General features: G+C 40.4%; 1 protein-coding gene across 2 annotated transcripts in view; it reads right to left on the reverse strand.

Annotated features, from left to right (window-relative positions):
* Nucleotides 1–16072, reverse strand: part of GOLGA4 (golgin A4) — a 104655-nt gene that overhangs the window by 80077 nt on the left and 8506 nt on the right. For both annotated transcript variants that reach the window (XM_081344434.1, XM_081344433.1), the window contains exons 2-3: nucleotides 10695–10796; nucleotides 170–223 (exon numbers count right to left, since the gene is read on the reverse strand). In XM_081344434.1, coding sequence (XP_081200560.1) covers nucleotides 170–223; nucleotides 10695–10796 — 156 coding nt within the window. The remainder of the gene's footprint in view (nucleotides 1–169; nucleotides 224–10694; nucleotides 10797–16072) is intronic.

Raw genomic sequence — 16072 nt, forward strand, 5'->3', positions numbered from 1 at the left:
GGCCATACGCACTCTAGCCACGCCCACCCAGTAAGCCATGCCCACCCTGGCCATACCCACCCAGCCCCCTGAGGGCAACCGCAATGCTGATGCAACCCTCAATGAAATTTGAGTTTGACACCCCTGTCCTAGGACATTATAACTAAATATAAAGCTTTATACTACATACCACTGGAGAAGATGGTTCGTTTTCATTATTGCTAGAATTTTGTTTATGTATTATCTAGAAAAAAGGGAAAATATATATCAGAGATCATATTCCCCTAAAATATAATAAGGTGTTCTTTTATTTTATTTCTAAAATAGAAATATTTTATAGAAAATATAATACGAAACAATTATAAGAAAATAACATTGCAATTTCGTTTGATTGCAGTTATTAATTATTAGTATCTGTACTATGTAGCTACTAATGAAGCAAACTGAAAGGATGATATTTAGTGGAAAGGTTAATCAACCTCCTATAATATGCAAAAATATGGAACAGATTATATGCAACATGATTAAATACAATTAAATTGAAAATGCTAATGAATACAACTAAACATATATAATATGTATATTATGTATCATTTATTATCAAAACTGCACTCCATAAAAAGAAAGATTAAAAAATACAGGTCTAATTCTCTACTAAGAGGATATATTTCCTGAATACCGGTAAGTATTTTACCCCAGAAGAAAAACCAGACATGTAAATTCTCTATCCATGGTTTCAGGAAAAATCTAAACTGAACCAATTGCTTGCAATATTCAATACTTCTATTACTGTCATAATACCCACGTTTGCAGTACTTATATTCAAGGCTTAAAATGTATATTAATCAAGTATTAGTATTCTCAGATCCAAATGAATTTTAGAAAGACTTTTAGAAATAATCCATAATTAAATATAAACATCTTTTAATTGCAAAAATGTATAATCTATACATTATAAATATACACTATACAAAGAAACACAAGAAAGTACATCTTCTAATTCCAAATAAATTCCTTTTATTTTTCCCCTCATTCCTTGTCTTAATTCTTAAATCTCCATCTAATAAGATCCACAAAACATTACTTTCTATAAAATTGGTCTACAATGAAGACCAATTCTTATTCTTCAATAACCTCAACTATGTCAAATAGCTCTCTTTCAAGAACTTACTTTTTACAGGAAATAGTAGTAGAAAAAAAGAATATTTGATTTTTAAAAATCTAAACTATCATATATAGTCAACTATATTACAAAAATATTTTGCATGAATGTTTATAATATGTCTAGCTTAGTGATGTTAATTTTCATTGCAATGTTAAAGTAAAAAGGGGGAGAGGAACTAATGGCCAGCATGTGGCTCCCAACACCCTATCCACAGTCTCTCAACATCCTGAATTCACACCATGTAATATTTAAAAATGAAATAGCTAGATTTGGGCATCAACTTTTCAAATCATTTATTTTAGGTTAGATATGATTTTAAGAGTAGAAATTGAAACAGTTCATCTGATTCTTTGCTCATATTTATTCTTATACACCCTTCCAAAGGCAGTAACCACTATAACAAAAGAGGCTGACAAATTTAAACTACACCCTTTTCAAAGAAATCATATCATCAAATGGCCTCCTTGGATCTTTCAGAAAGTTGAGATATTGAGTTACAAACCCCAGTTTCTCAAAAGTTGCCCATTGCTAATTAAGGTGAGTTAACTGAGTGTAAGCATTCTGTAGTACAGGTTAGCAACATAGTATTTAGTATGCTTTAAAAATGTAAACAAAAAGCAGAATTATTTTTGGCTTCTAGTATTATAGTATCCTCTTGAATCTGCCAAGCCATCACTGTGAAAAATAGAGCAGTGGGGACTCACCACACACTCACTCTTTGGCTTAGGTCGTTTGGTAGGATCCAAAGCAAAAACAGTATATTCAGAAAGAAAAGCAGGCTCAGATATCATCTCAGCTAGCAGCTGTGACATTCAATGAATAAAGCAATAAAGTCAAAAAATAATAATAAAGAAGTAAAAGGAGATAACAGTAAAGCACATTTTACTTTTTATCACAATAGATTTTCACTTTCAGGTCATAAAACTGCAAATATGTATAAGAATTCATACATAACTACAACACTCAGATTTTTTAACAGATGTTCAAATCAACCAAGATTTATATATGAGCATAAATGCATAAAACAGCAGAAAAAAATTGTAACTGTAAACACTATAAGAATTCCTGAAACTATAACAGTTTCTAGGATCTATTTACAAGTAGTCTTCAACTTATAACTGCAATTGAGACCAGAATTTTGCTCACTAAGCAACAAGTTAAGCAAGTCATCATATTCCAGATCCAAGTTTAGAACCATTTTTACTGTAGTCATTAAGAGAATCATATGGTTGTTAAACAAATCTGGCTTCCCCAATTGGCTATGCTTGTTGGAAGCTGGCTAGGAAGGTTGCAAAACATCATCACATGATCACAAGAGGCAGCAACAATCATAAATGTGAGCCCTTTATGTCGTTGAATTGAGATCATGTGACTATAGAGGTCATGTGATGGTTCTTAAGTTTGAGAATAGGTTGTGACTTTTTTCTGAGGCCATCATAACTTTGAACCATTAAATGAACAGTTATAAATCAAACACTACATTTAATGTATAGCCCAGTTTTATAACCAGAGTATTCTAAATACTTAATATTAAAAAAGCTCCCTGAACATCAGAATGTGGGGAAAAGTTTTAAAAGAGTAATTGAACATCTAAGCATGTGCAAATATTAAAATCAGTCATGTCAGATAGATGTTGGAAATGTAGACATAAGTCAGGCACTTATTATCATATTTGGTGGACTTGTGAAAAAGTTAAGAGTTATTGGAAAAAGATACATGCCTGGCTAGAAAAGATATTGGGAGAACATTTAGATTTTAAACCTGAACTTTTTTTATTAGGTATCATGCCAGAAAAGACTAACAAAGCATATATTTGATTTTGCATGTCACAACAGCGGCAAGAATTATATTTGTGCAATACTGGAAAAATGAAGGAATACATCAGATGAAGAAATAATTTAAAATGAATGCACAGAGATGGATAGACTGACTATGAGACTGAAAGAAAAAGAAGAAACGGAATATTATCAAACTTGGGACTTATTTTATTGATGGCTAGAGGAAAGAATAAAGGATTAGGAATTAAATATGTATTAGCAAATGTAAACTCAGACAGCACGTTTGTTGAAAAATTATTACTAAATGTGTACAAAAAAACCAATAAAAACTTTCACACAAAAAATAAAATAAAACCAGTCATTTGGAGAGCTTTCACTGCTTTTCTAAAAAAGCAGAGAATGGTACACAAATACCATATCCAAGGAAGATCATTTTACAATTTAGTAAAAAAATTTCCTATGTCAGTAGTCCCCACCCTTTGGGGCACCAGGGACCAGTTCCATGGAGAGAGGTTTTTCCATGGATCGGAGGGGACGTGGTTTTGTGTGCTTCCTGCATCCCAAAGATCGGTTTCGTTTGTTTCCACGAACCTGTTTCTGGCATGCTGCGACCCAGTGCCAGTCCAACCCCCAGTGCCGGGCCTGGGGGTTGGGGATCCCTGAATTAGACAAAAGAGAACCTTACAGAACAATAAAGATCACTGACACATCAATAGTAGGCAACTGCTCACAGCTTCTGGATACAGCCTGATAATGAACCACTGCACAACAGTTCTGTTGTGGCCAACGTTCACCTAGTGGCCCAAAAGAATACTCCAATCAATGAGAATAAAGCTGCCAAAAGGTTAAAATATACTAAGTACGGTTCATACAATTGAGCCCATAAGGTCACCCAGCAAGATTGTCAACTAAGCAAATTTTAGTTGCTTAACTCAACCCAACTGAAATGGGTCTAGGTAACTAATCTGAAGCCACAGATTAGTCTTGAATAGAAGCAATGTATCCAAGACAAATTTGTATTTATTCACATCTACTGAGTCACGAAGTATTTTCAATACATGTCACATAATGGCTTCTTTAAATCAAATGACTACTTAATCATCAGCCACCTCTCAGCAAGACTAATTTAATCATTCAGCCTATAAGGTCAAGGATCAAGTAAGGAGCAAACCTCATAACTTCAAATATACTATTCACATCTTACATTTGCAGCTGAAATGAATCTAAAACAACAGTTACCAATACAGTACTGAATTGCATCTGTCACAATATTGAAGCTCAAATGAAGATAGATCTGAACATGCTTAGTATCCCCCAACATTTTATTTTATTGGTTAAATTTATTTGCTGCCTATCGCTATGAAGCTACTCTAGTCAGCTTACTACAATAGAAAGGAAGAAAAACAGAGGTAAAACAATAGAACAATAAAAATAAAATAACAGAATAAAATAAATAATAAAAAAGAAAATGAAATATATCAATATGATAACAAAAAGATGGACAGGTAAAAAGCAGAAAGCAAGGGGGAAGATGGAATCTGTCATCAATCCAGTAGCCACTTCCATTGTGGAACTCCTTATTTAGTCCCCAGGTCAACTGGCAGAGCCAGGTTTCAGGCTCCTGTAGAAGGATAAGGGGGTAGGGCAGATCCTATCCTAGAGGACAGGATGTTCTGAAGGACAGGTGCAAGAAAGCTCCTCTTCTGGATTCCAATAGTCAGAGTTCTTTAAACAATGGGATCCATAGAAGGCCTTTTATGCTGGCATGATAGGATGTGGGATGAGACAGGTAGCCTGGACCTATGCCATTGAAAGCCTTAAAAATCATAACCAACAGCTTGAACTCATTCAGAAGCAGACTGGTAGCCAATAAAATTTGCATAACAGATGTGTAACGTGGGTGATTCTAGAGGCACCAAAGACTGCTCTCACTGATGCTTTTGCATCAAGCTTCTGAAAGGATTTCAAGGATAGTGCCATGTAGTGCAGTGGTCTAGATGAAAAATGATTGGAACTTGAGTAACTCAGCACATATATTGGAATTAGGCAAAAACTCTCCTAATCATGACCACCACCTGCTCTTCAAGCAAGAGATGGAGAGAACAAAAGGTTGAGACCCCCTTAAGTTGACTAGGTTTGAACAGGGTAATACAACTCCATCCAAAATGAAGGATGACAAAAATTCGGATTCTGAGGCTCCGTGTATCCAATGCCACTCAGTTTTGCAAGGGTTCAGTCGAAGTGTGTTGTCCTCCCCATCCAGGTCCTTACAGTCTCCATGCATTGTGACAGGGCAGAGACAGTATCACTTGTGTCACCAGGCATAGAGAGGTAGAGCTGAGTATCATCAATATATTGATGACATCTCAACCCATGGTGGCAGATAATCTTATTCAATGGTTTCATGTAGATGTTAAACAGGAGGGAGAATATTGAGCCATGTGGGACATTGCAAGTGAGCAGTCAGGGGTTGTATCTTTCATTTCCTATCAACACCGAAAGGGACCAACCTTGGAGAAAGGAGCTGAACCAGTGCAAAACTGTATTGCCCAATCCTAACTTGCATAGCCAGCCCAAAAGGATACCCTAGTCAATGGTATTGAAGGTCACTGAAAGGTCAAGGAAAGCAGGAATGATTGTATTATCCCCATTCCACTTCCCACCAAAGATCATGCAAGTAAGGCTGTCTCTATCCAAGAGCCGGGCCTGAATTCTGACCAAGATCGGTCCAGGAAATCCATTTCACCTAGTAGCTGCAGAGCAACCACCTTTTCTATCACCTTCTCCAAAAAAGGGAAGATGGAAGACTGGATGAAAGTTGTAGAAGAGGACAAATCAAGGCTTCCTTAAAAGGCCCTTGTAATGTACCACCTTGCATTGAGGGATTTATCACTGCATGAATCCAAAATACTAATGGGTGACTTTAGTGCAAGAATATGAAGAACAATAACTGGAAAAAAGCAGCTGGCCCTGATGGACGTGGTGAATGAGATAATAGAGGCAGCAGACTAGTAGATTTGCTGAAGGACAGGAATTTTATATTATGAACTCATTTTTTGAGAAAAGGGTTAGCAGAAAAGGGACCTGGAAGAGTCCATCTGGATATACAAGTGAAATTGACCATATCATGTCAAGTGATAAAATCATAAAACCTTATTTTGCAATTGTACTGTCATCAATCACTTTAACGTTGGATGTAACCATAGAATGGTATGAGCTAAAGTGATGATTGTTGAAAAGAGCCTATGAAAATGATAAAGACGTGACAAAAAAAGGAAAATAAAGAGCAATAAGTTGTTAGAGAAGAGCAGTGATTTTGAGATTAATTTATCAAATTGCTTTGCTCTATTACAAGATTTCCAGTTATTGTTCTTCATATTCTTGCACTAAAGTCACCCAATTAGTATTTTGGATTCATGCAGTGATAAATCCCTCATTGCAAGGTGGTACATTACAAGGACCTTTTAAGGAAGCCTTGATTTGTTCTCTTCTGCAACTTTCATCCAGTCTTCCATTTGAAAGAGATGAACATTACAGACCAAAACGAACAAATAGTAAAAAACGGCCTTGAATCTGTTATATTTATAGCACCACTGGAAAAACACTTTGCACAGTCAAAAATCTCTGATGAAACTATTAATGAAAAAATAGTTAACACAAGATACTAACAAAACTATCCTTGAGATACTTCAGAGAAGAAAAAATACCAGGTTCATAGAAAAATGCTGAAGTGATTTTTATACACAAGAAAGGGGCCCAAGATGATTTAAAAGAACTATTGCCCAATAAACCTTCCTTCAGGCATTTACAAGGTTTTCACCAAGATAATAGCAAAAAAAATATTAAGAACATTAAATGATGCACAGCCAAAAGAACATGCTGGGTCCAGAACTAGTTACAGCACAATGGATCACACACCCAGATATCTAGCAAGTCATTGAAAGGCACAATAAATACACCATGTCTCTGTGCATGGCTTTCATTGACTATGAAAAAGCGTTTGACTCAGTATTCCAGCAAGCAATAATCAATGCACTGCTGAACCAAGGCATAGATACTGCTTACATAAACTTACTACAATCAATATAGGAAAAAACAATGGCAACCATTTGTCCTAATGATCTTAAAGTGGAAATCATCATAGAACGAGGTGTACAAGACAAGACAATATTACCTATCCTTTTCTCAACCTGCCTTGAAGAACTATTTAGCAAACTAGACTGGACTTAAAAATAAATCTGAAAAATAGCTAGGTTTTATTTAATAACTTCACAAAAGCAATTTTTTTACAGTTGCAAGAAAAAGTATGTGAACCCTTTGGGATTATGTGGAGTTTTGCATGAATTGGCCATAAAATGCGCTCTAAACGTCATGTAAGTCACAACAATAGAAAAACACAGTCTGCTTAAAATAATACTACACAAACATTAGCTGTTGTCATGTTTTAATTGAACATAAGATGGAAACATTCACAGTGCAGGGTGGAAAAAGTATGTGAACCTTTGGACTTAATAACTGGTTGACCCTCCTTTGGCAGCAATAACCTCAACCAAACGTTTCCTGTAGTTGCAGTTCAGACCTGCACAACGATCTGGAGTAATTTTGGACCACTCCTCTTCACAAAACTGTTTCAGTGTAGCAATATTCTTGGGATGTCTGGTGTGAATTGCTCTCTTAAGGTCATGCCACAGCATTTCAATCGGGTTGAGGTCAGGACTCTGACTGGGCCACTCCAGAAGGCGTATTCTGTTCTGTTGAAGCCATTGTTTTGTTAAATTACTTGTATGCTTTGGGTCATTGTCCTGTTGCATCACCCATCCTCTGCGGAGCTTCAGTTGGCGGACAGATGGTCGTACGTTTTCCTGCAAAATGTCCTGATAAACTCTGGAATTCATTTTCCCATCAATGACAACAATCCGTCCAGGCCCTGAGGCAGCAAAGCAGCCCCAAACCATGATGCTCCCTCCGCCATGTTTTACAGTGGGGATGAGGTTTTGATGTTGGTGTGCTGTGCCTTTTTTTCTCCACACAGTGTTGTGTGTTTTTCCCAAACAACTCAATTTTGGTTTCATCTGTCCACAGTATATTTTGCCAGCAGTGCTGTGGAACATCCAGGTGCTCTTTTGCAAACTTCAAATGTGCTGCAATATTTTTTTTTGGACAGCAATGGCTTCCTCCGTGGTGTCCTCCCATGTACTCCATTCTTGTTTAATGTTTTCCTTATTGTAGATGTGTCAACACAAATGTTAGCATGTGCCAGAGATTTCTGTAGGTCTTTAGCTGACACTCTAGGATTCTTCTTTACCTCATTAAGCATTATGCGCTGTGCTCTTGCAGTCATTTTTACACGACGACCACGCCTAGGGAGAGTAGCAACAGTGCTAAACTTTCTCCATTTGTAGACAGTCTGTCTTACCGTGGACACATGAACATCAAGGCTTTTGGAGATACTTTTGTAACCCTTTCCTGCTTCATGCAAGTCAACAATTCTTGATCGTAGGTCTTCTGAGAGCTCTTTTCTGCGAGGCATGGTTCACATCAGACAGTGCTTCTTGAGACCAGTAAACCCAAAACAGGTGTGTGTTTTTAAAGGGCAGGACAGCTGTCAGCAACACATCCAATATCATCACACTGATTGGAGTCAAGGTTGGCTCACTCCTGGCTCCAATTAGCTCTTGGAGAAGTCATTAGGCTAGGGGTTCACATACTTTTTCCACCCTGCACTGTGAATGTTTCCATCTTATATTCAATTAAAACATGACAACAGCTAATGTTTGTGTAGTATTATTTTAAGCAGACTGTGTTTTTCTATTGTGACTTACATGACGTTTAGAGCGCATTTTATGGCCAATTCATGCAAAACTCCACGTAATCCCAAAGGGTTCACATACTTTTTCTTGCAACTGTATATCTGGTGAAGAACTAAGTAGACCATTATATATAACTTGACCAACTGATCTCAGTGGAAGGTGATACAATAAAGTAAATTGAACTGTGTGTTAAATGTTGTTGGCGGGCATTGGGCAAATTAAGTGTAATTTTCAAGAATAATCTCTCTCTATGCCTAAATGAAGGCTATTGCTAAGCACACTGATTTGTGCTTCTTAGATTGCAAGCCGCCCTGAGTCTTCGGAGAAGGGCGGGATATAAATGGGATTTAAAAATAAATAAATAAAAATAAAGAGAAAAGTTTTCAATCAGTATGTGCTACCTGTTCTAACATATGCCAGCAAAACATGGACACTAACCTGACAATCAATACAAAAGCTACAAGTAGTAAAAGGAGCCATAGAAAGATACGTGCTTGGCATCACAAGACAAGATAGAAAGACCTGCAGTTGGATCAGAGAACAAACGAAAGTATATAATATCAAGAGTGTAAAAGAATTGAAATGGAAATGGGCTGGTCACATAAGAAGAACTAATGGCAGTGGACTAAGGCATTTATAGAATGGATTCCTTTTGAAAAGAAGTGTCCACAAAAGAGACCTAAAACAAGATGGATTGATGACATCAGCAAGTATTGCAAGCTCAATTGGCAGAAGAAAGCTCAAGACTGTATTGGTTGGGAACATGAGGAAAGGCCTTCTTCCTGCAGTAGATAGACAATGACTAGAATGATGGTTCATTTAATGATTAATTTATATCCCACCTTTCCTCCAGGAACTCAAGGAAATGTACTTAATATGTTCCTCCAATGTTTCTCTACTACAGGAAGTTCTTGTTTAAAACCACAATCGGAGTGAAATCACAGCCATTGAGCAAAGTGGCCATCAAACAAGACATTAATTATTGCTTCATACAACTGGATTCCTGGGTAAGATTACAGGGCATTAAGCAGACAGAATCCTACATCATACAATGCAAAGGGAACAAATAGGGGAAATCATGAGAGGATCTTTTGGGGAGCTGAAAGTCTACCCTGCCAAAGTCCATGTAGGATTTTCAGCCTCTGAGCAGAGAGACATTCACCTTTGGCTTGACTGAAAGAACTGCCTTGCTAAGAGAATTCAGTTCTGTGCGTACAAAGGATCTCCTCTGGAAGGTTGCAGGGATGAAGTTCAAATTTTCATGATTTTGGCTTTGTTTCTGCACTGCCAAAGGCAGCCCCCAAGGCAGCTTACAACTGTCCTGCTGGCTTTCCCTTTAATTTTCTGGGGAGCTAGCAAAGAAAGTTGTAAATAGTGATCACGATTGTCGGGTAGTTTGCAACTGTGTGAATAGGTTACCAAGTACCCTGATCATAATCACATGATTGCAGAAATGATAGTGCAACATTTTGCAACAGTTGGAAGGGCTTTACAGGCTATAAAACTTTTCAAAGGTTGTCATAATTCCAGATCTTTTTTACATGAACAGTTGTAAGACAACTGTTGAATTGGGCTGAGAGAGAAAAAGCAATGACAAACTTCTGTGGCTGAGAATAGACTGAAATAGGTTTCTACTATCAAAATCCTAGTCCATAACTTTAATCATTACATCACATTAACAATAAATGACAATAAAACAGGATGAATCATGGACAAATATATCTATAGATTTTAAAAACTCAGAAATATCTGTTGGTACTGTAGATCATAGAACTCAAATGTCTGTACTGAATTCTGTCTTTCAGGGAAGTTACTTTTGTGCTATTCATGTATACAGCAATTAATTTATACTTTAAACAATAGACAACAGATTAAAATTAATTTAATCAAGTGTAACAAAAATCATAAAACTCTTAACTTTGTTGATGCTCTCCCCCCATTATGATATAGATCTTAACCCACCTCTCTATTAGGAGTTGAAGTACTGTCATCATTTTGCTCTGTAAGAGACGATGTTCTGTTCCTGTGTATTGATGGTGACAGTGCAGAAGATTCAGAAGATCTCTGTAAAGAAATATCAAGAATGAATGTCTTCCTCCCAATAGATAATTTCATTATATGCAATACAGAGCACAGCTAGCTGTACAAAAATGCACATTGTACTAAAATTATTTTAAACTGAGTTAAAAATAATATCAATACCATTAAGCAAAGCCAATATTGGTTCTTCCAACCATGCAGCCCTATTTTTATATATTTGATAAGAATGCATATGGTTTTTTACTATCTAATCTTCACACTATGCTAATTTGTTTACCTAGAGACAGAAAAAAGTTGCAAATCTAAATGACTGATTTGTTCTAATCTGCAACTGACCACTAATGAAATATATAATGTACATCTGATTGTGTGTTGAAAGCTTTGTAGCTGGCCTTTTTTCTGAATCTGATAGTATTCCACCAGCTCAGAAATAAATTAACTGCCTAGAGTAGCTCCATGGAAAGAAAGATAGCAAATAAATTTAACAAACAAAGTTGTTTGAACGCTACTTGCATTAACTTTGGTTAAGAAAGTTTTTCTCTTCCATTAATACATTTCAATCATAAAGTTGATCAATTTATCCTGATTGCTCCTAATCTTACATTTTATTTATTTATTTATTTATTTATTTATTTGATTTATATACCGCCCTTCTCCCGAAGGACTCAGGGCGGTGTACAGGGCAATAAAAATAAGAATACAGGATACAAGATTTAAAGTTAAACAATTGTGCCCAATGTAGTAAGTTAGTTAAAAATAATGTTAAAACCCCAAACCCATCAGACCAGGCTGGCTTGTTCGAATAGATAAGTTTTTAGATCACGCCGGAAGGAGCGAAGGTTGGGGGCCATCCGTAGTTCAGCCGGTAAGTGGTTCCAAAGGACTGGTGCGCCCACCGAGAATGCTCTCCCCCTGGGGGTCACCAGTCGACATTCTTTGACCGGTGGTACCCTGAGGAGGCCCTCTCTGTGGGAGCGTACAGGACGGAGGGAAGTTGACGCCGGCAGTAGGTGCTCCCGTAGGTAATCTGGACCCATGCCATGTAGGGCTTTATATGTCATCACCAGCACCTTGAATCTCACCCGGAAGGCAACTGGAAGCCAATGCAGCTCACGGAACAGAGGTGTAACATGGGAGTATCGGAAGACCCCCAAAAGAACTCGTGCGGCTGCATTCTGTACCAGCTGAAGCTTCTGAGTGGTCCTCAAGGGCAGCCCCATGTAGAGAGCATTGCAGTAGTCTAAACGAGAGGTCACAAGTGCATGAGTGACTGTACGCAAGGCATCCAGGTCCAGATAGGGTCGCAACTGGCGCACCAGACGAACCTGGGCGAAGGCCCCTCTAGTCACAGCTCCTATATGATCTTCTAAGGAGAGCTGTGAATCTAAGAGGACACCCAAATTGCGAGCCTTATCTACGGGGGGTAGTAACTCACCCCCAATAGTAAGAGATGGAATAATCTGAATTTCCTGAGATGCCGGTATGTACAGCCACTCAGTCTTGTCAGGGTTGAGTTGAAGCCTGTTCCTCCCCATCCAGATCCAGACCGTTTCCAGGCAACGGGACATCACATCGAGGGCATCACTGGGGTGGTTTGGGGTCAAGATGAAAAGCTGGGTATCATCAGCATACTGATGATACCCCACTCCAAAACCACGGATGATCTCACCTAGCGGCTTCATATAGATGTTAAACAGGAGAGGTGAGAGGACCGACCCCTGTGGAACTCCATAAACGAGAGGTCTCGGGGTCGATCTTTGCCCACCCGCCAACACCGACTGTGAACGTTCCAGAAGGTAGGAGGAAAACCACTGAAAAACAGTGCCTCCCACTCCCAACCTCCTGAGACGCCGCAGTAAGATACCATGGTCGATGGTATCAAAAGCCGCTGAGAGGTCTAATAGGACTAGGACAGAGGAACAACCCGTCCCGAGCTCGACAGAGATCATTCATCAGAGCGACCAATGCCTTCTCCGTGCTGTGTCCGGGCCTGAAACCCGATTGGTACGGGTCTAGATAATCAGCATCTTCCAGGAACAGAGGACGTTGATGCGCCACTACGCTCTCAACAACCTTCGCAAGAAAGCGAAGGTTGGAGACCGGGCGAAAGTTGTTTAAAACAGCTGGGTCCAGGACAGGCTTTTTAAGGAGGGGTCTCACCACCGCTTCTTTCAAGGCGGCGGGAAAACTGCCCTCTTTCAATGAAGCAGTTATCACTGCATGGATCCAGCCTCGTGTCCCATCCCGAGCCGCATAAACCAGCCAGGAGGGGCACGGGTCCAATAAGGACGTAGTGGAGCTCAGTTTCCCCATGATCTTGTCTACCTCGTCCAGAGTCACAGGATCGAACTCTTCCCAGATAACATCAACAAGACTGTCCATGTTCTCATCGTCAGATTCTGCCCAGTCGGAATCCAAACCGGTCGAGATCCGAGCGATTTTGTCCAGCAGATGTTGGCTAAATTCCTCGGCACGACCCTGTAAGGGATCCTCTCTCACCTCTTGATTAAGGAGGGAGCAGTGTCAAGGTAAGAATCACCTTTGTAGAGGGCGAAGGACCGTGCTTCAGAGAATGCATGATGTGCATGCAGGAAGGCAATAAAAACACGACGCATAATCTTACTAAATACCATTTTACTTACAAAAATATAAAAACTAAATATATATAAAAACTAAATATATATTATAAAGAGAGCTAGCTAACTACATCCTAACGTAACAGACAGTAACAGCAAAGTGCCTTGGAAGAGTGAGGAAGATTCTCAGGGATGACTCACACCCTGGACGGTATCTCTTTACTCTCCTACCATCCGGTAGGAGATATAGGAATATAGCCAGCCGTACCAACAGGCTGAAAAATAGCTTTTATCCATGGGCTGTTAGGCTTTTAAATGGGACATAATCTTATGCAGAATTGACTTGGGAGGCCGGTGTGTGGTATAGTTGGTTCACATAGTGTGGTGGGATGAAGGGTTTGTTGTCACTGTGTGTTGGGGGGAGAGAGCACGGGGGGAGGCTCAGCTAATCTCAATGTACACATGTTGTACTTTGACAATAAAGGTTTTATTTTATTTATTTATTTAATAAAGGAATAACTGTGGGAACCTTTTCTAGACATGCGCACTAAACAGACTGAAACCATAACATAACTAGTCATATGGGATTCACTATGGTTACCAGATAAGTTATCACAACAGGTGCAGAGAGCAGGGGAAATGTACAGTTAGAAATGAACTTTCTGACGAACAAAAAAAAAACGTGCAGTGACAAGCAGGTCACCCTAAACAGGGCGGTCGGGCGATTATCTGCGGACGCGATAAGGGTAGCAAAGTAATTAGACCTTGCCCTCCTCAACACCGCGAGATAAGACCTCGTAAAGGACCTTAGTCGCGATCGGTCGGATTCGGATCGGCTGGATCTCCAACAGCTCTCTAGGCCCCGTCTCCAACGTTTCATCTCCCGGAGCTCCGTAGAAAACCATGGAGCCCACTGGGATCTGCACCGGGTCAGGGGCCACATGGGTACAACTCGGTCGAGTGCTCCCGTGGCTGCCTTTTCCCAGGCTTCCACCATGGCATCGGCCGAGCTATGAGCAAAGGAGGCAGGTGGGGACCCAAGCGCTGTTTGGAACCGCTCAGGGTCCATTAGGTGTCTGGGGCGGTACCATCTCGTTGGTTCAGTAACCCCACGACGGGGAGTGGCAAAACGGAAGGTCAGCCGCAGGAGATGATGATCAGTCCATGACAGGGGCGTAACAATTGGGGAACCCCCACCCAGATCATCTAACCACTGTCCAGATAGGAAAATCAAATCGAGCATGTGACCCCCCCACATGAGTTGGGCCCTGGATTACCTGCGTCAGGTCCATGGACGTCATGGAAGCCATGAACTCCCGAGCTAACTCAGATGATCCCCCCAGGGATGGTAGGTTGAAGTCACCCAAGATCATAAATTTGGGGAACTCAACCACAGTCCCGAGAGGATGAGAAGAAACTCAGGCAGGGCTGCCGCTACGTGACTAGGTGAAAGGTACACCAGCAGCAAGCCCAACTGAGCCTTAGGGCCACATCTTAGGAGGAGAGACTCACACCCGGCTATTTGGACAACAGTGGCCTCCCGCGGATATAGGTTCTCCCTCACTGCTACCGCCACTCCCCCGCCTCTTCCCTGAGCCCGAGGCCTGTGTAGCACCCGGAAACCTGGTGGGCAAAGATCCACCAAAGGGACACCACCCTCTGGTCCTAACCAGGTCTCCGTAATGCAAGCCAGATCCGCATATTCTCCCTCAACCAAATCCCGGATGAGAGGAGCTTTATTAACTATGGACCTGGCGTTAAGATATACAAGCCTGAGCTCAGGTGGTTGCTTATCTTCGCTCCCGGAACCACGGGCCGAAACCAGAGGGTCGGAGCACATCACCGCTTGAAGATAGCGGGGACGCACTCCCGGATGTTGATGCGGCCCTCTGTTCGTACCCCTACTGCCATTCCCTAACGTCGTGGGAATAGGTAATCCCACACCCCGCTTCGGGGCCCCGGGGGTAGCCAGTCCAAGCTCCATCTCAGCATGATCAATCTCAGGCCTGGCCTGAATAGCGGTTGGTGGACACCCCTCAGTATCCAGCCGAACCTGTAATCCCTCCCCTCTCCCTAACCCCACAAAAAATTTAGCTAAATAATAAACCAGGGATCTCTTATTGGATTTATATCGGAGGTCCCTGTCCCTGCCCAACCATCTCTCGGGGTCCCAATAATTGGGTCCGTCATCAAGAGGAGAAGTAGAGGAAGAGGCGGGTCACACCCAGGAAGAGGGGGCACCCCTGAGAGCGAATAAGTCTGTGCTAGCGTAACAAAGGCGAGCCATAATTGTTCATAAGGTCCAGCAATAGGCGATTCCATGATTGATCAGGAGTGTTATGGAATTTATTGTGCAGAGGTCTCCTTGTGCTACCAAAGAGTTGCACAGACAAGGAAGGGCACTGAGAGCAGTAAAAGTCACACACAGAAATACACTGAGTTCTAAAAGCAAAAAGTATTTTACTTTGAGGTGGTGTAAGAACAAAAATGCACAGTCAAAAATAAACAGTCCAAGTCATACACAATAGCAACAGTCCAAGGAGTAATCCAAACTACAAAGTCTTCTTACCGGTCCAGAGGTCAATACACAGTTCAGGTTTACAACAGTAGTAAACCAACAGCAGAGCAAAAACAGTAATAGTAGAGATCAGTGAATTCGGAGAGAGAAAGAAGCTACGTTCCTAGCTTCCTCTTATGGCCATGAGAACACTTACACACCCATTG

Source organism: Vipera berus (genome assembly GCF_964194415.1).
Source record: "Vipera berus genome assembly, chromosome: Z".
Classification (NCBI taxonomy): domain Eukaryota; kingdom Metazoa; phylum Chordata; class Lepidosauria; order Squamata; family Viperidae; genus Vipera; species Vipera berus.